The following is a 21948-nucleotide window of genomic DNA, read 5'->3' as shown; positions in this document are numbered from 1 at the left end:
CTCACAGAGGATGTTCTGGGAATTAATTGGATTTCCCTGGGAGCCCTGCCTGGCCTGGGTTGGGAGCATCCCTGTCCTCACTGCAGCTCCAGCAAGGGAGAAACCAGAAAATCATGTAAAGGTTCACTTAACATGAACTCCAGTGGCCTGAGTTGCCTAAAATTCCTTAAACAGAGTGAAGGCTTTCCTGATGGTTGTTGTGTAGCACAGAACCAGGCAAAAAATGTCATTGCACAATTGCTTGAAGGTTGTGGTTCTGTTTTCAGTGGGATAACACCCAGCCAATCAAGCAGCTGGATTTACATTTCAAGTCTTCTGGATGTTAAGGAAATTATTTTCTTGTTGAATTTCCTTCACCGTAAATATAAAAAAAAAAATTATCTTCTCCCTTTCTCTTTGGTTTAAAATATTGTATTTTTTTCTTGTCCTTCTAATGTCATTCTGCTGAAGCTGAGCTCCTGATAAACTGTGAGGCTCAGCCTTTCAGCTCAAGTTCAAATGGCTTTTGGATGCCTGTAGGTCCAACTGCCCTTTTACATGGGATTTTTATTGTTAATCTTCTATTATTGGGGGAATTATTTCGCAAACAGACCAATTCAGTAGCTTCAAGCTCTGAAACCTGTCAGGCTGGCTTTTATTCTGATGGCTTCTGATAAGGAGCTTTGGTAAGAATGCTGTGCCTGCAGCAAGTGCAGAGACTCACCTTGGAGGGGAGCAGCTTCAGGGTCCCAGGGAAAGGGTGGCTCTTTCAGCTTGGCATGAAAAGGGAAAGGAGGTGTTGAAAAATCAGATCAAACCTTGGAATTCATGTGGGACTGCACCGGGACCAGTGCAAGTGGTTTGTGTTAGAAGCTGAGGGGTTTTTCCTGCACAACGATGACTTGACGCTTGCTCTGAGTGCTGGAGTTCCTGCTTTGTTCCCCGTGTTTTGGCCTTGGAAAGGTGTGGATTCCTGCTGTGATCCCCTCTGCAGTGCCAGGGGATCCAGGCAGGATGGACAAACTTTGGCCAAACCCTTTGCCTTTTCCATTCCTTCTGTGCATGGGACACAAACACAGCAAGTGAGAAAACTCTGATGGGTGGTGTGGAGTCAAGCTGATGGAGATTGGAGGTGCTGAGACGCCTCAGGAGCCACACCCTGCAGCAGTTTTATTGCCCAGCTTGACCCTTTAAAAAAGAAAAATTAAAAATGACATTTTATAAGACACATGATTTGTTTTCCCTCTTGCTCAGTGCCTGCTGCCTATTAATAGCAAACCTTGTAGTGAGCAGGGGAATGCTTAAGGAACAATTCTCTTTAATGCTGATGGAAGGAAAGGATTTCCAGCACTGTTACACAATGTAAGCATTAAGGGGATTTGCTATAATTCCATTTCCAAGAGCTCACGATAAATAAATGTTTTCCTGCATTATCCGGAGCGTTGTCTATAAAACCCACATAAAATTCTCTGTTTGGGTAGAGCTCAGGAGCTCTCTGAGAAACTCCTGTGCAGGAGCACACCCAGGGGAGGATCACGTGCAAAAGGCCAGTGATATTCCCAAGGATCAGGGAATATCCTCAGCTGGAAGGGGCCCAGGAGGATGCTGAAGCCCTGCAGAAAGGGCTGCTGTGTTTCAGAGCAGCTGATCCAAGCGAGGGCTCAGCAGACCTTCCCTCCTGGAGCACTTTTCCTGCATTATGTGGGCACATTTTGTTGTGCTGCTCCTGAGGCTCACGTTAAAAGCCAAAGCAAACCTCAGCCCCTCTTTTGTGCTCGTGTAAAGGCTGCAAAAGACGGCATTGATTCCTTTGGCCAGGAAATCTCCTCTCCAGCAAGGCTGTTCACTTATTGTCTCGCTTTCAAACAGTGTGAGCTTACTGAGGGCTGTTTCCCCTCCTTCCCAGGCAAGGATAGCTTTCCACTAACACAGAGAGTTCTGTTTCCTCTATTAAAAACAACTGCCCTCAAGTGGAGCAGGCTTTGTGTTTTGCCCTGGAAACAGAGCAGCTCATTCAGAGATAAGGCCTCGCTGCATTCGGCTTCCTTGGTCACCTGATGGAGCCCGGGGTAACTTTTAGGCTGCTTTAGTCTGCATTCCTGGCATGCCTTCCCCGTGGCAATTCACAGCTCCGGGATGCCAGCCTGCCAACCTGCTGCCCCTGGGTGCTGCCCGGGGGGACAGGAGCAAAGGGGCAGGCTTTGTCCCCAGGGCACCTGTGCCCATCCCTGAGGATGGCCTGGGGGGATCCCGAGCAGGTAAAAAAAAAAAAAAAAAAAAACAAACAACAAAAATCTGTGTCTGGGGCTTTCTGAACTTTTATTTTTGGACTTGGGAATGGCTGAGTGTGAGCAGGTGAGAGTATCCGAGCTCCCACCCTCCCTGTGGCTCAGGTGGGTGATTTGTGCCTCGGGGTTTGCGGTCTCAGCTCCTTTCTGCTTCTGCTCGATGGGGTTGGGAGTCCTGTGGAATGGCATTTCCCCATTTTACCGGGGAAATGAAAACAGCCCTGCCTTGTGGCATTAGCAGGTGCAGTGTGCTGCCTGTTAAAACAGGGATTGGCCCAGGGAGCTGCTTCCAGAAGGGTCTCAGTGTTTTGCCTTGGTTTTGCCCCTTCTGTGGATGCCCCAACCCTGGCAGTGTTCAAAGCCAGGCTGGGTGAGGCCTTGGGCAACCTGGGCTAGTGGGAGGTGGCCCTGCCCATGGGGGTTTAAGGTCCCTCCCAATTCTTTAACAATCTGTGGTTCTGTGATAATATTTGACTTTTTTCTTTCCCTGAAAAAAGAGAATAAAATAGGGAGTAAGGGTACTCCGTATCTCAGATAATAATTGTAAGGGATGTATCTTGTGGCTTTGTCAACTCCAGAGAAGAATCCAGAGGAGCTGACACCCAGAGTGAATCCAAGTGGGAACCAGAGCTTTGGGACTCGAGTGCAGGGGTTCCCAAAGTGTGAGCCTGGCTCAGCCTCTGCTCCATCCCTCAGCCAAGGAGAAGAGCAGAGTTTCACCTCAGCCAAGGCTTTGTTTTACAGGAGCTTAAAAGACCCTAGGGATCATTTTGGCAACAAAAGTGACAGTTTCTTCTAAACAAAACCTGCTGTCTTCTCCGTCTTGCTAATAATGTTTTTCTGGAGTCAAGACACGGCAACCCAGGAAACAAAGGAAGAGGTTTCACCCTCCTCCTCCTCCTCCTCCTCCTGGGGCTCTGCTGCTCAGGGAAAGGGTGTGGAGCCCTCAGCAGCTGGTTCAGGGGCCAGCCTGCTCAGGTAACGTGCACGGAAAGGAAGAAAACTTCGGCTTCACTCATTAGGTGTTTTTTAAATAATTTTAAGCAGCTTAGTGTTTGAAGGTAAAAATGCACACAGTTCATGAACGTGCTTAAGGATGTCCCTGGCTCAGGGGGTTCTGTGTGACACCTTCACACACATTTAAAAATCTAAACTGGAATATGCCAATCAATGCATTTGCTTTTATTTTTTTTTCTTTTGTTATTATTTTCTTTAAGACTGGGGCCAAGGAAGCCTTGAAATATTTATCCTTCATATGAAGCTGAGTGCTCCTGGCCGGGGTTGTTCCCGTTTTGTCCCCAGCTGAGTGCCCATGGTGCCTGCAGGGGGCTGAGCAGGGCCATGCATCACCTCTTCGGGCTGGTTTTGGCACAGAAGGACCTGTCCCGGGCAGGGGATCTCTTCTCCCTGGAGGATGCTGAGATCGAAGGAAGCCTCTCTGAAGCTCTTGAACAGATCAGAATCATTAGTTCAGCTGCAGTGAGTGAGAATTGTCCTTAATAAAAATTTTAATGAGATTATATTGTGTAAATAAGGGGGGGGTGTATATAAACAATTTAAATTTCTGATAAGACTTGAAGAGCAAATAATTTAAATTTATTTACAAATTTAAATAAATATATTTTATTTCTATTTTTATATATAAATATATATTATTTTAATAAATTTTATATTATGTATAATATATAGAATATATAGAATATATAGAATATATTCTATATATGGAATATATTCTATATAATATTATTTATATATAACATATTATATCTAATATATGTTATTTATATATATAATATATATTATGTAGATTATATATTATTTATATATATAATATATATTTATCTTTCTGTATATCTACTTACATAAAGATTTATGCTTTATATGTTTAAAAATATTTTAAAATGTGCTGACAAAATCCAGCTCCCACCAGATTCGAAGATAATTCCAGTTCATCTTCATCATAATTTTTATTAAATAGCTATTTCAAGCCTATTAAAGATTATATGAAATTACAGGGGTCCACACCTTCCCAATGAGCAGGTATGGACCCCTCATACCTTAATGAGAATTAAGTCCTGTGGGGTGACAAATTCCGGAGTTCTATCACGCTGAACGTTTGTTGTGGAGGTGGACAAGGAAAAATGGACACTGGAATGCCACAGAAACGTGAATGGACACTGGAATGCTACAAAAGCTGAATTTGGGGGGGTCCTGGCAGCCCAGTTCATTGGCAGATGCTTTGTGCTGTGCCCCAGGACTACCAGACCAACGACAACGACCAGGCTGTGGTGGAGATCTGCATCACCCGCATCACCTCGGCCATCAGGGAGACTGCGTCCATCGAGAGGCACGGCAAGGCCCTGGTGGCTCTCTGGGAGTCCTGCCTGGAGCACAACCTGAAGCCCTCTGGCAAAGACGAGGATGCCCCCCATGCCAAAATTGCATCCGACATCATGAGCTGCATCCTGCAGGTAGAGCTGGGCTGAGAGCAGCAGCGCTGGGCTCTCGGGGCCAACGGTTTTGGGTTTGTTGGTTAAAATGCTTTTGGAACTCTGGTTTTGGGTGCTTGTGAGTGGTGGTGTTTAAAACTCGGAGCTTGGGGAATTGCAGCGCTCTGATTCCTCCTCTCTTGGAATCGTTGAGGTAACTCATAGAACCATGGAATGGTTTGGGATGGAAGGACCTCAAATCCCACCCAGTGCCACCCCTGCCATGGCAGGGACACCCAGGTGCTCCCAGCCCTGTCCAGCCTGGCCCTGGGCACTGCCAGGGATCCAGCTGAGTTGTAAAAGTACATTTGCTGCTCCCTAGAAGAGAGCTTTCACTGGCAATACAATGAAAGCTTTAATGCCATGAAAGTTTTAATGCAATCCTTTGCATTAAAACAAAGAGGTACAAACGGAGGCTTTCCAGCAGATGTGGGGGACAATTGGAACAATAATGAATATCTGCCAGCTGGGCTGGATCTCAGGCGAGTCTCTGTTGATAGCAGCAGCAGGGAGGTCCCCAAGGTTTGCAAACATCATTGTATCACTTTATTGAAATCTGCTCTTCATTGTCACCTCCACATCTTTTAAGTGTGCCTTCCTGCCCTGATGTTTATCATGGAACAAATGAAACCTTTCTCCTTCCCTCTGAATTCAAACTTTTTCTTAACTAAGGATTTTATCTTTATTGTGAGGGGTGGGGGGGGAAAAAAAAAAAGAATTGTTCTTTGGAATTTTCTTAGCTCTTTTAAATCCCAGTCAGAGAGCCAAGCCTTATCTTCCCATTCTTTGTGTGGAGTAGCAGAGCAAAAACTTGGAGCAGCATTTGGCTCCTGCTCCGTGGTGCCTCAGCCAAACATAACAAGGCATTATGTTGATTTAAACATGCTGCTGCAGAAAGCTCCATTTATTTGAAGGGCTTTTCTCATTAAAGATGCAGCTTTTGGTCATATGGCAGCTGCCAGAATTATCTGTCTTGGCACCAAGGGGTGGCTGCAGTCCCTTCTTCCTCAGGGGTCTCTGGAAGGGAGTGTCCACTGCTTGGCAAGCCTCTGCTCCAAGGGGAAATCCTCAGAGCTGCTCAGGCTCTGTGGAATAACAGATTTGGGGTTTCTCAGTCTAAATTTATTCTATTCAGAGCTGCTCCAGAATGAAAGTCCAGAAAATCTGCTCTGCCTTCCCTTGCACTGTTCTGTTGCTGTCTCAAACATCTGGGTTCCAGGTTTGCCTGGGATTTCAGCTGCTAATTAGACATGATCACACTGCAGGATTATTTTCAGAAACAGGGATGTGCTCCAGTTTCAAAGATCTGAGTGGAGAGGAGAGCACAGCACTGCTTAAGGAGGCTCCAGGGGGAATGTGGGTGCTCAGTGACACGCCGTGTCCTGCTGCTGTGGGACTTCAGCAGGCAATGGATGTGTGTGCTTTGTGCACACCATTTTCTGTATAAGCAATAGCAGAAAACCTTTCCTGGCCTTAATTCAAAACCCCAGTGTACACTCAGGGCCCCTTAAGGTTCCAGAAGCTTGGAGCCATTTTAGGAAGAGGAGTTTGCACTCCTGAAAAATCTCAGTGTTCAGAGGCATTGGCTGGAGGTGCCCAGAGCAGCTGGGGCTGCCCCTGGATCCCTGGAATGTCCCAGGCCAGGCTGGACACTGGGCTGGGAGCACCTGGGACACTGGGAGGTGTCCCTGCCATGGCAGGGGGTGGCACTGGGGGAGCTTTAAGGTCTCTTCCAACCCAAACCATTCTGGAATTCTGTGAGTTTAAATTAAAAAAAACAGCAAAATCTTACTGATTACAGAATAATTAATGATCAATACTAGAGCTGTCACACTGTGAGCAAGTTTCCAGGGAGTGGCTGCTCCAAGGTGTTTCCTGTGCTGGGCATGATGGATGCAGCCTCTTCTTCCCAGGGAGCACCAAACACAAAATGTTTCATTAGAGCACAAAACGTCTCATTAGAAATGTTAGCATGTAGTTAGTGCACTTCGTATCTTCTATATTTTATTTATATTGATTTTTATTTATGCACCAGATATTTTGTTACTGCCCTTCTGCTTCCTCTAGCAGAAGACAAAGGGCTGTTCTTAACTTTTCCTGCTGCCATAGTTTTAAATTTCTGTGTTTGCTCTTTCTTTGGCTCCTGCCTTCAGTGGTGGTACCAAAACATGACCTTTCTTGACAAGTTTTTTTCTCTTTTCCCCTTGTTGCTTTGACTTTGGTTTCCCTACTGTGCCCAGCACGAGGCTATTATATAAATCACTTTTCTTTCACGTTTTTGCAGAATTACAACCGGCCTCCAGTGATGGCCTTGGCTGTGCCAGTGGCAGTGAAATTCCTGCAGAGGGGCAACAAGGAGCTGTGCAGGAACATGTCCAGTTACCTGTCCTTGGCTGCCATTGCCAAGGCTGAGCTGCTGGCTGAGCACACAGAAACCATCGTCAGGAGTGTCCTGCAAGGTAGGAGGTTTAATCCAGTGTGTGGCCAGAGTTGGGGTTTAACCCAGTGTGTGGCCAGAGTTGGGGTTTAACCCAGTGTGTGATCAGAGTTGGGGTTTAACCCAGTGTGTGGCCAGAGTTGGGGTTTAACCCAGTGTGTGGCCAGAGTTGGGGTTTAACCCAGTGTGTGATCAGAGTTGGGGTTTAATCCAGTGTGTGGCCAGAGTTGGGGTTTGACCCAGTGTGTGGCCAGAGTTGGGGTTTGACCCAGTGTGTGGCCAGAGTTGGGGTTTAATCCAGTGTGTGACCAGAGTTGGGGTTTAACCCAGTGTGTGATCAGAGTTGGGTTTAACCCAGTGTGTGACCAGATCAGGCTGTGCCAGGCATGTACAGAACCATTGCCTTATAGAATCAATCAGCCACTGGGGTGGGAAAGAGTCCAGGATCAATCCAACCATTAAACAAGTCATATGAGCAGTGTAAAGCAGACCTATGGAAATATCTATAAATGTGATCAAACGTATTAATCACACTCTCACAACAGACTTTCTCATGGAATATGTGAATTTACTGCACCTCTGGAGGTTTTGGTATGGATTGGCTGACCCACAGGGCAGGAAATACATCTGTACTCGTTAATATTCCCTGCTAATGGACTCCAAATTGTCAGCCCTGATATGAGGCACCAGCCATGGAGCTCTTATCCTTCCTCTTAGTGTCACTGGCAAGGCTCCAAAAGAGAAATGGGGATGAAATTAATCCCATTCTGTGGTGGAATAGTCAGATGGAAGATATAAAAGCTTTGTAGTGGTTCTTTCATTTTGCCTACGTTATTAGCTTTATATAGAGCAATGTTGCTAATCTCTTTACGTTTTATTTTTTTGTGGTTTAAAAAGCCAAAAATATTCATTCCTCTATAAAAGGAACTCCAATGGAAATGGAGTAATAAAGTTCACAGTGTTTGTTGCAACACAGTGCTACTGCAGTGGTAAAATCAGTGTTCTCCTTCAAGTGGGGTCATAGCAGTAAGTAGCAATAACTGTTTATTAAAAGAACATTATTATGAGGCTGTTAAGCCCTCAAATTAAACACATGCATCTGTATTTATTAATTTCCAAATTAATTTATCAATTACTTTATAAATTTATTCTTTTAAGTCATACTAATGTGTTAACGTTATGCATTGCCCCTTGTAACTGTGGGGCAGTAGAACAGAAAGAAATAGTGGATATATCCCTGGTTTTGGGAAAAGTGGTGCACAGGCACAGCAGAAGGTTTCGGCACGGCTGAGCCGTGCATTTATGTTCTTCCACCAGCAGATGTTGCTGTGGATATCAGGTTTGGGAATCCCAGCCTGGAAGGGGCCGCTCGGAACAGGCAAAGCGATTTGTTTTGCGTAGTGACTTAATTACACCGCACATAATTGGCGTTTGAGGCATGAGAAGCCGGGTTTGCAGCAGGCTGGGAACTGAGAGCTGCCCTGAGAGTGTTTGCTGAAGGGAGCAGGAGGCGAGGCTGCTGAGGATGGATTTCCAAGGCAGATTTTGGAGACAAAGCCGTGTTGTGGGGCTGCACACACGGGGCTCAGCCTCGAGGCACCAGGCCGAGCAAACTTTGGCCCCTTGCCTGCAAATGTTGGAGAGGAACTGGAGTTTTTCATTACTTGGGGCAACTCTTTGGCTGCACAAGCAGGTTCTTATCTCATTAGCTAAAAAAGAGCCCTTCAGAAAGGGTTTGACTGCCCTGCCCCAGTGAGTGTGGGCTCTGAACGTGCCCATGCTGACACCCTCCCTCAGCACCGGGGTCACACGGATTTATTCCCATTTATTCCCGAGGGACAGCAACAGCTCCGCCCTGACACACGGGTTCATTCCCATTTATTCCCGAGGGACAGCAACAGCTCTGCCCTGTCACACGGGTTCATTCCCATTTATTCCCGAGGGACAGCAACAGCTCTGCCCTGGCATCCGAGCATCCCGTGGCTGCTCCACCTCCCAGGGCAGCTCAGGCATCCTGTGGTGCTGGGCTCTGGCTCAGCCTCGCTCCTCCATCTGTGCTGGCAGTGCAGGATTGCAGAGGCTTTTTCATAACTGGAGCCCAAAATGCTGTTTCCTCCCAACTGCTGACAAAGGAAAGCGTAGTTGGGCGAGGAAGGAAGGAGGGCAGTGTGCTGGTGCAGGTGGGTTGTGGGGCTGGGCTGTGGGAGAGCTTTGCTGGTGCTGGGGGTGCTGAAGGAAGAGCAGAGCACTCTGGAAAAGGGAGGTTTTCCAGCTGAGTCAGTGGGGATGGAAGGCCTGGCTTTGCACTTGGTCCTCTGCCAGACCTGAGCTGAGACAGGAGAAGGTTCCTTCCAAGACAAAGCATTTCAGGTATGAGCTGCAGTAAGAGGAGCAGCCAGGAAGGATTTCTGGAGATATTTTTGAGGATTTTCCTTTTCCTGCTGCATTTCCTGGACATTTGTTTTCACTCAATGGAGGGCACTGAACAGAGGGAGGATTTGAGAGTGGTTTTGCACACTGGTGGGACCCCAAGTGTTTCTGTAACTCTGAAGATCTGGGGTTTGGCTGCCAGAGATGAACAGAGGTAATACTTCATTGTTCTGTAGCTAAGGTTATTTGCAGATATTACTTAGTGAGGGATTTTTGTCAAGTTTACTGCCAAGCCTTTATAACGTAGATACATTTTTATTGCAGGGTAACAAGAGAAATTCCAGCAATCAGAGCAATTCTTTTCCCTTAAATAAGCAGTGCTGCCAAAGCTCTGGAGCAGGTCGTGTAACTTTGGGTATGAAGCACAACCCTCTTGAATGGCACAGGGAAGTGGAATTTGCCTTTTTTTACTACTTTTGTATCCGGGCAGCAAGGATCTGTCAGGGTCAGGAGGAAGTGTAGCAGCAACATGACAAGAAATTTGTCAAAAGTGTGTTCTTAGGACATCTGTAGAGAATGAGAGAGACAGGGAAGGATGGGCTGCTTCCAGGGGAAATAGGAATTGTTTGAGTAAGACATTCCTCATGATGACTTCTTCAGAGGCTTCAACAGGTAGCAAGTAATGGTTCTTGTTGTAAATGGTTACATGCTCACTGAGTAGGGTATTCCTCATTCTCTGCTTGTGCTCTGTTTTCTACATGAAAATCATCAGCAGGTCCTTGGCTCTCTGCAGCTGCTGCTGTACTTTTAGGGGATTTGGGATAAGTTTTGTGAGAGAGAAGAGAATCACTGGCACTGAACAGCAATTTTATCTTGCACAAACCCCCTGAGGACAGCAAACAAGTCCAAATGTACCTTAAAACCAGGATTGTGCATGGGGTCCCTGCTCCTCTGAGGTGTCGCTACTGATGTTTTCTCTATCAGCAGCTAAAACTGCATGGTTCAAAATGTGGCAAATGCTCCACTGGGGACTTGGTTCAGAATTTTAGTTTATGAGAAGAGCAGAGAGTTTTAGTCTAGTAAAGTATCTTTATTTACAAAACAACTTTACAAAAATAATTTCAATAAAATTATCACAAGGTCAATGTACAATATAATACAGCTGCATTTCCTCCCAATGTCACGTCAGATTATGATGGGGAATATTATTTTTATATCAATCCATGGCATAAATAATGCTTTAAACACGGAACTAGCTTTCTTAGAGTCTACGCATTACTAACAACGATTAATAGACAACACATTTCTTGATTTGGGTGGTTCCTCTGTAAAATTCACATTAACACTACAGAACCCAAGGATTGGAGGAGCCTGGAGGGAGCCTGGAATGGTTTGGGTTGGAATGGACCTTAAAGCTCATCCAGTCCCAACCCTTGCCATGGGCAGGGACATTTTCCACTGTCCCAGGTTGTTCCAAGCCCCAATGTCCAACCTGGCCTTGGGCACTGCCAGGGATCCAGAGGCAGCCACAGCTGCTCTGTTTTTCAGAGCCAGGTCAGATTTTCCTCAGCAGGGATGCCGGGGGCTCCATTTGGCTCCTGAATGTCCGTGGTGACCCTGACTTTACACATCAGAGAGCCCTGCACTGGAGAGACAGATCTGCCTGACCCTGGGAGCAGCTCTCCCAGTGCCACGCCTTGCTCCGTGGCTGTGCTTCCAGGGTTTCTCCAGGACAGCAGGCAGAGGTCGATCCCATCTCCACAGTGAACGTGCAGCGCTGATGTTCCTGGGGAATTCCAGAGGCAGGGGCTCCCGCAGCTCTGGCTGTCGCGACGTTGGCTCCGTTCAGCTCCCCGTGCTTTAGGACACGTACTGGGCCCCTCCGTAGGGCAGCACCTCGGTGACCCCCCAGCCCACCACGTTGCCCCGGGTGCCACAGGTGTCCCCCGCGCTCTGGGCCGTCACCTCGGCGGCGCTGAGCACCCGGTCCCACAGGTTAAAGCCGGTCAGCTTCCCCGAGAAGGCCAGAGCTTCATCGAAGCCCCCTCCCGCGCAGCAGCCGTTCTTCTCCTGGCCGAGCTGCAGGACGCCCCCGTCGGGGATGGTGTGAGCCCCAGCCACGTCCCAGCCGCTGGCCACCAGCTCCCCCTGTGCCCACAGGGATGCAGATCCGTTCTCCGAGCTCCAGGTGCCGCACAGGTGGAGCCACTTCCCGGGGACAACCACGTTTGTGGCAGCCAGCCTGTGCTGGGCGCTGCCCACAGCGAGCACGGCCGAGCCCCGGCTCAGGTACAGCTGGATTTCGTAGGGGTTGAACTTGGTTCCGTAGGAGAAGACGATGGTTTTGTCCAAGGCCTCGGTCACCTTGAGCCAGATGCAGGCAGTGAAGGAGCTCAGGGTCATTGCAGAGGTGGGGTGGACGCTCCCAAAGATCTTCCTCGAGCGCATGGGGAACAAAATTGCCGTTTCACAGCCTGGAAAGGTTCACAAGATTGTCAGGTAAATCAGAGCTGGTTTATTTGTATGTGCACTGTTGGGACCATTGTCAGGTAAATCAGAGCTGGTTTATTTGTATGTGCACTGTTGGGACCATTGTCAGGTAAATCAGAGCTGGTTTATTTGTATGTGCACTGTTGGGACCATTGTCAGGTAAATCAGAGCTGGTTTATTTGTATGTGCACTGTTGGGACCATTGTCAGGTAAATCAGAGCTGGTTAACAGTTGGGACCATTGTCAGGTAAATCAGAGCTGGTTTATTTGTATGTGCACAGTTGGGGCTTTTGGCATTGCATGGCATCATCAAGGCTGGAAAAGACCTCTGTGATCACCAAGTTGTGGCTGCCCCATCCCTGGCAGTGTCCGAGGCCAGGCTGGACACTGAGGCTTGGAGCAACCTGGGATGGGGAAAGGTGTCCCTGCCATGGCAGGTGGGCTTGGAACAAGATGATCTTTAAGATCCCTTCACCCCAAACCATTCCATGATTCTGTGAAGTCCACTGCCAGCCCAGCACCACTGTGCTCACCACTAAACCAGGCCCTCAAGTGCCACTTCCACCCACTTTTGAGCACTTCAGGGACGGGGACTCCATCACTCCTCTGAGCAGCCTGTCCCAATGCCTGATCCAGTGCTCACTTCCAGGCTTCCCAAAGGGAGCTGAGAGCTCAGCTCGTCCAGTGGGATGCAGGAACCTACCCCAGCATGATTGGCAGAGCTGGTGGAGGAATTGCTGGGCGCTGTGGCAGGGGATAATCCAGCTGCAGGAATCTCCTGGCTCTTCCCTGCCTGCACAGGGGGCACTGCACAGTCCTGGGACACCCAAAGGGTGAATGCAGCCTGTCTGCCTCCTTTGGGGAAGCTGGGCTTCCCAGCTCTGAATGGAGCACCACCCCTGGGAGAGGGACTCTGTCAGCCCCTGGAATTGGGTAATTCTGCCAGGTAATTGGGTAACCCTCCCTCGTGATGTTTTATCCTCTGTTCTAAGTGTGGAGTAGTGAAAATCCCAACATCCTGCTGAGGGAAGGGCTCAGGGATCCCCTCAAGGAGCAGGTTTGGACACTGTGGCATTCCCAGGATGGGGGGGAGGCTGTGCCTGGAGAAGGGAACTGCTGGGAGGCTGTGCCATGGATAACATCAGGGCACAGGAGCTGCTGAAAAGCAGAAAATGTTGGCAGGAACATGCTGAGATGGGCTTGCTTCCTTAATTTACATGACTCCCTTTCCTGGCCCTGCCTTTAGGATTTTTGGGTCAGGAGCTCTCATGGGCACTGGTTAAACGGGGGAAATTGACACAATTCATACTTTTTAACCAGCTCTTCTTTCATATCCAATTAACCAAAGTGTTGATGATAGAAATTAGATTCGCTAAAACCACTAACAGAAATTTATGCAACTTGGGAAAGCAACTGGTGGTCAGTAAAGCCAAGACATTTCTGGTGGTTTCTGTGCTGTTCCCTGGTTGCACCTAAGTTAATATCCAAGGTGACAGGAGGGAACAAGCAGCCCCTTCTCCAATTAAGCTGCTTCATTTCCTGTTCAAAGAAGCTGGAGGATCTGAAATGTCTAAAACGTGTGTGGAAATTTCTGCTCCGGGGAATGAAGGACTCTTTGTGCCCTCCAGGACTGAGCTGCCGTGGTATTTCATGGGCTGCTTCCCTCCAGCTTTGAGCAGATTTTACATCTCCTATTGACCCTTTTGAGGAGGGGCAGGGTCAGTGAGCAACTGCTGGGGATTCTCCTTAAAATGCTACTTAGGAGCACTATTGTGAAAAAGCTTTTAATTAGCAGGCTTTCAGGCTCTTATTATCAAAGCCTCAACAAAATTAAAACCAGCCTCAGTGAAGAACAAAAAAGTGTGATTAGAAAATCCCTCAAGAGTATGGCTGGCAGTAAGTCAAGATGTGAGAAATTAAAGTCAGTTGCTAAAAATTCCCTTGGAAAAAAAAATCCAGAGACATACTCTGGAATTACTTAAAATGTAGCCTTTAAATTTACAAGTATGGTTGTTTTGTGTAAAATCATGTGGGAACCAGTGGAAATAAACTGAATTTCCACTGATGATCCTCAATGCAGATCGAGTTTGTTGCTCTCACCTAGTGCAGAGGAGCTGCTGAGGCTGGCTGGGGGACAGGGAGATAAGGAATGAGATCATGCTCTCTGCAAGGTTTGTGTTTGGGTAAAAGAGGAATGTGCTCAAAGACCTCATCCCAACGTTCTGAGGTGTTGTGATAAAGCAGTGAAAACAATTTGCTTCTAAAGCTGAGTCCGCCCTGCATGAAGGGATGGGCTCAGGTTGGGCTGTAGAAGCTTTGATGTGAACAATTTTGTGGCTTTTGTTGCCTTGGCTGTAGCAATTACTGCTCCTCTCTGCTCCCTGATGGGAGAGTTCCCTCGGGAGATGCTGCACCCCCTCCTTCCTACGCACCCACCCTGCGGGGGTAGATTTTGGGGGGGTTTAGGTGGCAATAATTTGTATTTGTGAAAGCAGAGCCATTAAGCAGCAGTTAGAAGCCCGGCAGCGAGAGCTCGCTGGTGGGCAGGGTGATTTCAGTGCAGTTCATCTTGCACACGGTGATTCTGCAACAAATGAGGGGCTGCTCTGCCACACCCAAGCTGCTGCTGCTGCTTTTTTGGGCGTCTCCTTGCCCTGCACAGAAAAACTGAGTCGGGATTTGAGCTATGAGCCCACCTTCCTAGAGCCACCCAGCGCAAATGTTTTGGAAAGGGAAAAATCCCCCGGACAGCAGCAGCAGGGGTTACTGGTTTCTCTGTGCCAGTGGGAATATTCAGGGCAGAACATTCCCACTGGCATGCGGGGAATGTGCCCTCCCTGCCCTGGAAGTGTGCTTGGCTGGCTGGCAGCAGCGTGTCCAGCTCTTGGACACCGGGGCTGGTGAGGAGATGCTCGTGGGGCAGGAGGAAGGAGTGGGAATGTGCAGGAGGAAGGAGTGGGAACGTGCAGGAGAACAGGAGAGCTCCGTGACTGCTGCAAACGCACAGGAGCCACCGGCTGGGAAGGCAAGAGGTGAGAGAACATAATCGGGATGTCTAAAATACATTTGCTGCTCTCTGACAATGCCTTTGATCTGGGAGAGCCTGGAGGAGGTGGGATCCTGGCTGGCTCTGCCCTGGTGAAACCTTTCTTTGATCCCACGTTTGGAAAGCTCGGTGCCTCTTTTTTCCACCAGTTCTGGGGTTCCCCCCCTCCCCTTCACACACAGCCTGTTCAAAGCTGCCCTGCTGCTCCTGGGGCTGCTCTGGAGGTGCCCAGGAGGGGGTTTGTGGATCCCTGTTAGCTTGGAGTGGCCTCCCCAGAGCTCTCACCCTGCCTTACCTGCTGGCAGCAGGTGCTGAGCTGCCCATTGCTGCGACGCCCTCAGCTCAGCCCGGGTCTGCTGCAGCTCCTTCCACACCGAGCTCAGGATGAGGTTGTCCCCTCTGGCGTCCACTTTGTCCTGCTGCAGAGCTGTTTCCTGGGCCTGCTCCTGGGCCCTGCTGCGCCAGGCGCTCTCCAGCCAGCCCAGCCTCACCGACGCGTTGTGGCTCAGCTGCAGGACGTGCTCCAGAACCTTCCCTTGCTCCGACTCCTGCAGCCTCCTGGCTTCCTCAGCTTGGTTCCTGCTCCTCACCAGCACCTGCTCCACCTGGGACACCACGTGGGAGGTGACCGTGGCGAAGGTGCCCGCCAGGGTGGTGGCCAGCTGGCTCAGCTCTGCCTTCAGGGTCTGCAGCTCCAGCCTGGGGAGCTCATCCAGAGCCTGCAGCATCATGTTCTCCTTCATCTGCGAGTTCTCCAGCATGATGAACAGCTTGTCCCACTTGCTGTGCTCCCGCTGGCAGTCGCACGAAGCAGCTGGAAGGGAAGGTACAGATGTTGCTGTTCCTTTGTACCGAGCTCTAAACGGCAGCGTTTGGCAAAATCTGGCTCTGTGCAAGGCTTGAGTCCTCCAGACTGGCACAGAGTCCTGGACTCAGGCTGGTTTGGGTTGGAAGGGACTTTACAGACAATCTGGTTCCAACCCCCTGCCGTGCTGGGGCCAGTGCCTTTCCCTCTGTGTCGGGACAGAACAGTGCAGGGGTGTGATTACAGAGATCCTAAACCCCTGGGACAGCAAGAGCCTTTCTCAGGAAAACTGAGAAATCGAGAGCCTGAAGCACAGCCCAAGGCAGCCCATCCGAGGGCTTTACCTTTACACCCAAAACAATCCACTGCTACGAGCACGAGCTTCTCCCTCTGGAACAAGTAAATCATGTTCGCAGTGGTAACTCTTACAAGAGCTAGGCAGCACCGAAGGCAGTTCTGCACTTAAATTCAGTTGTTTTTTTTACTCACCTTCCTCAGCCGCAGGGGCCGGACCTTCGATTTCATTGTCCAGGTTCACGTACATGAGCTCGTAGTCGTCGTCCTCATCCACGGCAGAGCCAGAAGCGCTGAGAGCGCAGAGCAGAGCGAGCAGGGGCAGGAGCTCTCGGGGCAGCATCGTCCCGGCGCTCTGGGCTCCGAGGAGCTGCGGCAGAGCCCGAATGAATGAGCGGCCAGCGGAGCGCTCCTGCTCTGCCTTTTGGCCGGCAGGGGAAGGAAGGGAAGGGAAGGGAAGGAAGGGGGCGGGCAGCTCGCTCAATCCCAGCCCTCCAGGTTTGCCTGCGGGATGCTCTGACTGGCCAAAGGCAGAGCCGTGCTGGCCCCAGCGAGGATTGGGACGTGCGGAGCGCTCGGGCTGCGCGGGCGGAGTCGCTTGGGTTGTTTTGTGTCGTTTGTGGAACAGAAAAGTCTTCCCTGCAAGGTTCGGTGCGTGCCAGGGCTCTGGAGGGGATTGGTAGAAAAATAAACCTACCTGGAGTTGGTTTGGATGCACGTGTGTGGTTTGGCTAAATAGTGCAGCTCTTTTGGAGAGTTAGGCACTGCTGTATAATAAATTCTATTAGATACCAACAGTTTATTGCTTTAAGCAATAAAGGAGAGCTTTAAAGGAGTTCTACCAACTTGTTAGGGTCCTGCTTTTCCGGCCCTAATTAGCACTTACACCACCATTGCTCCATTAGTGCTGTATCCTGTTTTGGGAGCTGCAGCTGCACAATCAGAGTTGTGTCTGTTATCTTTGAAAAAGCAAAAGGTGCTTTTGGATGAAAGATTAATTTAGCCTAAGTCTTATTTGTATTAATCTGGTTTAAAATCTGCAATCTTACTGGTTCAACAGGCCATTAATCATGTCAGAGATGCTTTGCTTGGGTGAGATTAGGGATGATCTCATACAAATTGTGTATTGCTATGAAATATCCAGAGAATAGCAAAAAAAAAAACCCTCCTGTAATTACATCTGACTTGGAATCTGTGTTCCCTTTCCATCTGTGTCTCTGGTTTTGCTTATACAAACCTGCACTACCTGTGCCTTGGATACTGGGGAGGAATTCCTCCCTGGGAAGGATGGTGGGGATTGGGCACAGGTTGGACTCTGGTCCTGGAGGTCCTTTTCCAACCTAAATGATTCCAGGATTTCCCAGTAGGTATGTGCCAAACCTGAGTCAGGTTTCCCGGGGGAATAATTAGTCTCGGTGCTTGAGTTTTGTCTTTGGAAACTCCCTTTGGCGTGAGAATCCATCTGCCCACGGGACACTGCAATGTGCTCCAGGGGCCTCGCTGTCCCCGAGCTCTCTGTGCTGCTGGGATGGGCAGAGCTGGAGCTCGGGGCCCCCTTTTCCAGGAACGGGTGCAGGGCTGGCACCACCCCACCACGCCCCTGGGCTCCCTCCCTGCCTCTTGTGCAGCCATGGAGTGTCCCCAGCTGTGGGACACCGTGTGCTGCAATCGTGTCGTTCCCAGCACGTGGTCTGCTTGGGAAGGGTGGGCAAATCTAATCTGGAAAGTATTGGGGGTCAGGGTGGCAGGGAAGGAAGAGGGAGGGAAGGCATTGAGGGAGTTGAGTGGGATGTTTCTTCCATTCTCACACAACAAACATTTGCAGGCTCTTAGTTTAGATTGAGGCAGACGAAGCAAGATTGGGAACAAGTGAAATATTCCGAATTCCCGATATCACCTCTGGCTGCCCGAGCTCTGGGAATCAGGGGGTTGGGGAGCTGGGTGTGCATAAATCCCCTCAGAGCCCGTAAAGATGTGACAAACAAACAGCTCTGAGTATCCCCTGCTACCTCAAACATGAAAAGACCAGAAAGTGGCCAACTGGGTTGTGCCTGCTGCCCTTCCTTGAGGTCTCTGAAGAACAGACCTAAACTGGGATATCTGGGATTATTTACATGTGTACACACAGGTTCTTCACTTGAAAGCAATTCCATGTCAGTGAGGTCACTTTAATCTCGCTGCAGAGGGAGGGGATTGCTCTGATTGCCTTTGCTTTCCATTTATCTTGGTTAGGGAATATCAGCCCAGCAGTGTTTGCTGCAGAAAGCTGCTCTAGCACAAAGTATTTTTTGTTAGAGAGGTTTGGTGGCTGCAGCCCATCATCTGTGATTGCATCACTCCTCTGATACACCCCACGCTCCAAACGCTCCTTTGCCAGACTAAATAATCAGTCTTCCCTTCCAGATCCCTGACATCCCAGCTTAGGCAATAGCATGGCTCAGGTTGGTGTCTTTCCTTGCTTAAAGCTGTTTTTTTTTGTTACTGCATCTTGGATTCCTTCCCACCACACTTCTATAGCTGGGAGGAAATTTGCTTGTCCAGGAATACGGGAATTTCATCTTTTGCAATCGTTGCTGAAATTTGACTGGAGTTTAAGGGCTCTGCTCCATGTGGGCAGAAAACTCCCAGTGCAAACTAAGCAAGGGCAAGCACAAAGAGAGGATTTAGTGCTGGAAGCACGACGTCATGTGGAGAGAAAATCATTTTTGGTGTATTCGGTACAAAATGTTTCCATTTCGAACTATGTCATGAGTCTAGAAAAGTTCCTGTGAATCCATCCTCTCACCTTTTTATCTTTGAGTATCCTGAGCTGGAAGGGACCCCCAAAGATCCTCCAGTCCAACCCCTGGCCCTGCACAGACCCCCCCAGCAATCCCACCCTGGGCGTCCCTGGCAGCGCTGTCCAAAGGCTCCCGGAGCTCTGGCAGCCTCGGGGCTGTGCCCATTCCCTGGGGAGCCTGGGCAGTGCCAGCACCCTCTGGGGGAAGAACCTTTCCTGATCCCCAGCTTCTCCCTCTGGGGGAATTGGTGCTTGGCATCAATCCCATGGAATATTAGTGGTGACATTTTTATTCAGATCCACTGGGAACATCAGGAAGAGCCCAGGGACCGTGGGTAGAAAATGGCCAGAGTGGAGCAGTTTGCTCACCTTTTCAGGGTGATTCATCAGCAAATCTCTTTCCTTTGCCCCTGGCCTTTGTGATTGTGTAGAACAGAACAAGATACATTTGCCATGTCCATGGGGTGGGAGTGGGGTCTGACCTTTGGCACTGCTGGGGCAGCACGGGGGGCTCAGAGCAGCCTCCTGGAAGCAGCCAGGGATTCTCCAAGCAGGACAAGGTGCAGAAGTGTGGCTGGCTGGAGTGGAGAGCCACTCCTCCGAAGGAGAAGGACCCTCAGGGATCATTAGGAGCTGCTGGGCTCAGAGCTGTCTGAACCTGCCCTGAGTTATGCGCTCGTTTCTTGGCTCAGGGGGAGGTTGTGAGACCCAGCCGTGTCCTGGGGTGCATTTTCTGTATCTGGCAAGAGCCCCACGTGCTCCAGTCTGAACCCAAATATCCTTATCCTACCATCCGTGATCAGATCTGCTTATCTTCCAAAGTTATCCGGCTCAGATGTAAATGGGAGGAAAAGCAGCAGGCCAGAGATCCGATTCCTCTTGGAAACCAAATCCAAAGAGGCCGTGAGGACTTCCAAGGGCTTACAAAAAGGAGCCATGCTAGGTTGCAATAGGCAGATGTTTTCCATATGTTGCTCAAGTGAAACTTAAATCCATTGAGGCAGGCATGTACTGCGATGTGAAGTTATGTATTTTGGTTTGAGCCTGGGCTTCAAATTGAATTATGCACAGACATCTTAAGAAAACGTGTGAGAGAGGGTTTAGCATATCTCTGTCTGTCTGCAGTTGGCTCTCTCTGGCTCCTTTCTATTCCTGGAAATGGCATCCTTAACTATTTCTGTTCAAATGCATGTTTAGTTCTCTGTTCGCCAACTATTCCTTCCATATGATGCTTATTTAATTTGAAAATCTAAATCTCAGCAAAGGAGAATTGTAGTTTTTTGTCTTTTGTTGTTTTTGTTGTTTCTTTGTCGTTTCTCTCCTTCTTTCTTCTCTTGTTTCTTTGTTAATTGAAATCACACTTAGTTTGGCCTAGGACTCAACAGAGTATCATCCAAAACTGAAAGCTCATTAAGCATCATTCTTATGATATTCAGAAATAAAATTATAATTAATAGGAATTATTGGGGTTTTTTACACAGTGATGTTACGCCTGCAATGATTTGCTCTATTTTGATAATTTATTTGGTTTCTTGGCCCAATATATAATTTTCTACAGTTTTATGCCTCCCTGGTTTTGTGCTGATGATCCTTGAAGGCCAGGTTGGAGCAGCCTGGTGGAAGGAGATGAGCTTTAACACTTCCCCAACCCAAACCATTCTGTGGTGGTTAACCTGCTCTCTCCAGAGCTGGGCACTGTGCTGGGCACCGACTGACAGCTGTCCCTGCCCGTCTGTCTGGGTTTCACCAGACAGGTGTCTGCTAAGGAAAGCAGGAGCCTCCCCTGAAATGGAAAATGTAAACCCCCTCCCTCCAAATTATTATAGTTTTGAAATTAAGGGGCTCTCAGGCAACGATATGAGAATAGGAATAACAGTTCTTTATTAGGGAAATTAAAAATACAAATGCAATAGTACAAAAAAGAAAACAAACCCCTGGCAGAGTCAGAGCAGGCCCTGGCAGGCTGTGGGTCAGGGTGGTGGCAGCAGTGCCATTCCATGGGGGCTCAGCCCTCCTGCAGTGCCAGCTATGCTTCTGCTGGAGCAGGATCCTGGACAAGGCTGGAGTTTTCCTCTGGAGCTCCAGGGCTGCTGGAGATGGGCCTGGGCTCCCTCTGGGAATGCAGTGGGGCAGAAAGCTGCTCCTCTGGGAATGCAGTGGGGCAGAAAGCTGCTCCTCTGGGAATGCAGTGGGGCAGAAAGCTGCTCCTCTGGGAATGCAGTGGGGCAGAAAGCTGCTCCTCTGGGAATGCAGTGGGGCAGAAAGCTGCTCCTCTGGGAATGCAGTGGGCAAAGGCTGCTGTGCTGTTCCCAAGGTCAGATTGGATCCAGGTAGGAATGCTTGGCTCCTCCCCTGGGCAGAGCATCTCCCCATGGGATGATGGAATTTTCTCAGCCATGCAGGGACACTCACTGGCCGTGAGCAGAAGATAATTAATAATTAATGGCCCATTAACAGGAGATATCCCCTGGAGGGAAGATTAAAAATGGGAGGGATAAAGAAACACTGCCCAAGAGCAGCAGAGAACTCTGGCAGATGATGGCAGAACACACCCCCAGGTAAATCTTTCAGCCTGAGACGCTGTCCCTGCTGTGTCCCCAGGGAACTCGATGCTGCTGCGGGTGCTGCCCGCGCTCTACGAGAAGCAGCCGCAGCCGATCCACGCCCGCCTGCGGGAGCTGGTGGCACCCATGGCCCAGCTGGACCCTCCCGAGCAGCTCCACCTCCTCAGGCTCCTGCACACCGTGGCCAGGAAGAGAGAACTGGGGGTAAACCACACCGGGCACATCGCCCTGCCCTTCCTCTCGGGGGGTTTGTGTCTCACAGGCTGGGCGAGGGAGGAATGGCACCACGCAGGGTTCCTGTGCTAATTCCCTGTAAATTCTCTGATTCCATCCCAAGTTCTCCACCTAGACATAAGGAGAACAGAGCAAAGACTCTGCTGGACCAAAAGGTTTGGGTTAAACCATTT

At 49.3% G+C, this 21948-nt stretch overlaps 2 protein-coding genes across 3 annotated transcripts in view; one reads left to right on the top strand and one right to left on the bottom strand.

Moving 5' to 3' along the window:
• The first annotated feature begins 3608 nt into the window (after positions 1–3608).
• The window catches only part of VEPH1 (ventricular zone expressed PH domain containing 1), a 52649-nt gene continuing 34309 nt past the window's right edge, over positions 3609–21948 (top strand). For both annotated transcript variants that reach the window (XM_053951996.1, XM_053951995.1), the window contains exons 1-4: positions 3609–3746; positions 4523–4738; positions 7041–7215; positions 21579–21745. In XM_053951996.1, the coding sequence (XP_053807971.1) occupies positions 3609–3746; positions 4523–4738; positions 7041–7215; positions 21579–21745 (696 nt within the window). The remainder of the gene's footprint in view (positions 3747–4522; positions 4739–7040; positions 7216–21578; positions 21746–21948) is intronic.
• Positions 10633–16613, bottom strand: PTX3 (pentraxin 3). Its single transcript, XM_053951997.1, has 3 exons — positions 16394–16613; positions 15395–15913; positions 10633–12037 (listed from the first exon to the last, which is right to left on the bottom strand). The coding sequence occupies exons 1-3, from the start codon at positions 16539–16541 to the stop codon at positions 11424–11426; spliced, it is 1281 nt and encodes a 426-aa protein (XP_053807972.1). The 5' UTR covers positions 16542–16613; the 3' UTR covers positions 10633–11423.

Source organism: Vidua chalybeata, chromosome 10, assembly GCF_026979565.1.
Source record: "Vidua chalybeata isolate OUT-0048 chromosome 10, bVidCha1 merged haplotype, whole genome shotgun sequence".
Taxonomy (NCBI): domain Eukaryota; kingdom Metazoa; phylum Chordata; class Aves; order Passeriformes; family Viduidae; genus Vidua; species Vidua chalybeata.
This window is presented reverse-complemented; position numbering and strand designations above follow the sequence as displayed.

What these genes read in the sequence shown, in the direction of transcription:
- PTX3 (XM_053951997.1), bottom strand. Translation starts at nt 16,541, where the DNA reads ATGCTGCCCCGAGAGCTCCTGCCCCTGCTCGCTCTGCTCTGCGCTCTC. An exon ending in GGCCCCTGCGGCTGAGGAAG is followed by an intron (nt 15,914 to 16,393) that starts GTGAGTAAAAAA and finishes CTTCCCTTCCAG; the next exon opens with CTGCTTCGTGCGACTGCCAG. An exon ending in TCAGCACCTGCTGCCAGCAG is followed by an intron (nt 12,038 to 15,394) that starts GTAAGGCAGGGT and finishes GAACCTTTCCAG; the next exon opens with GCTGTGAAACGGCAATTTTG.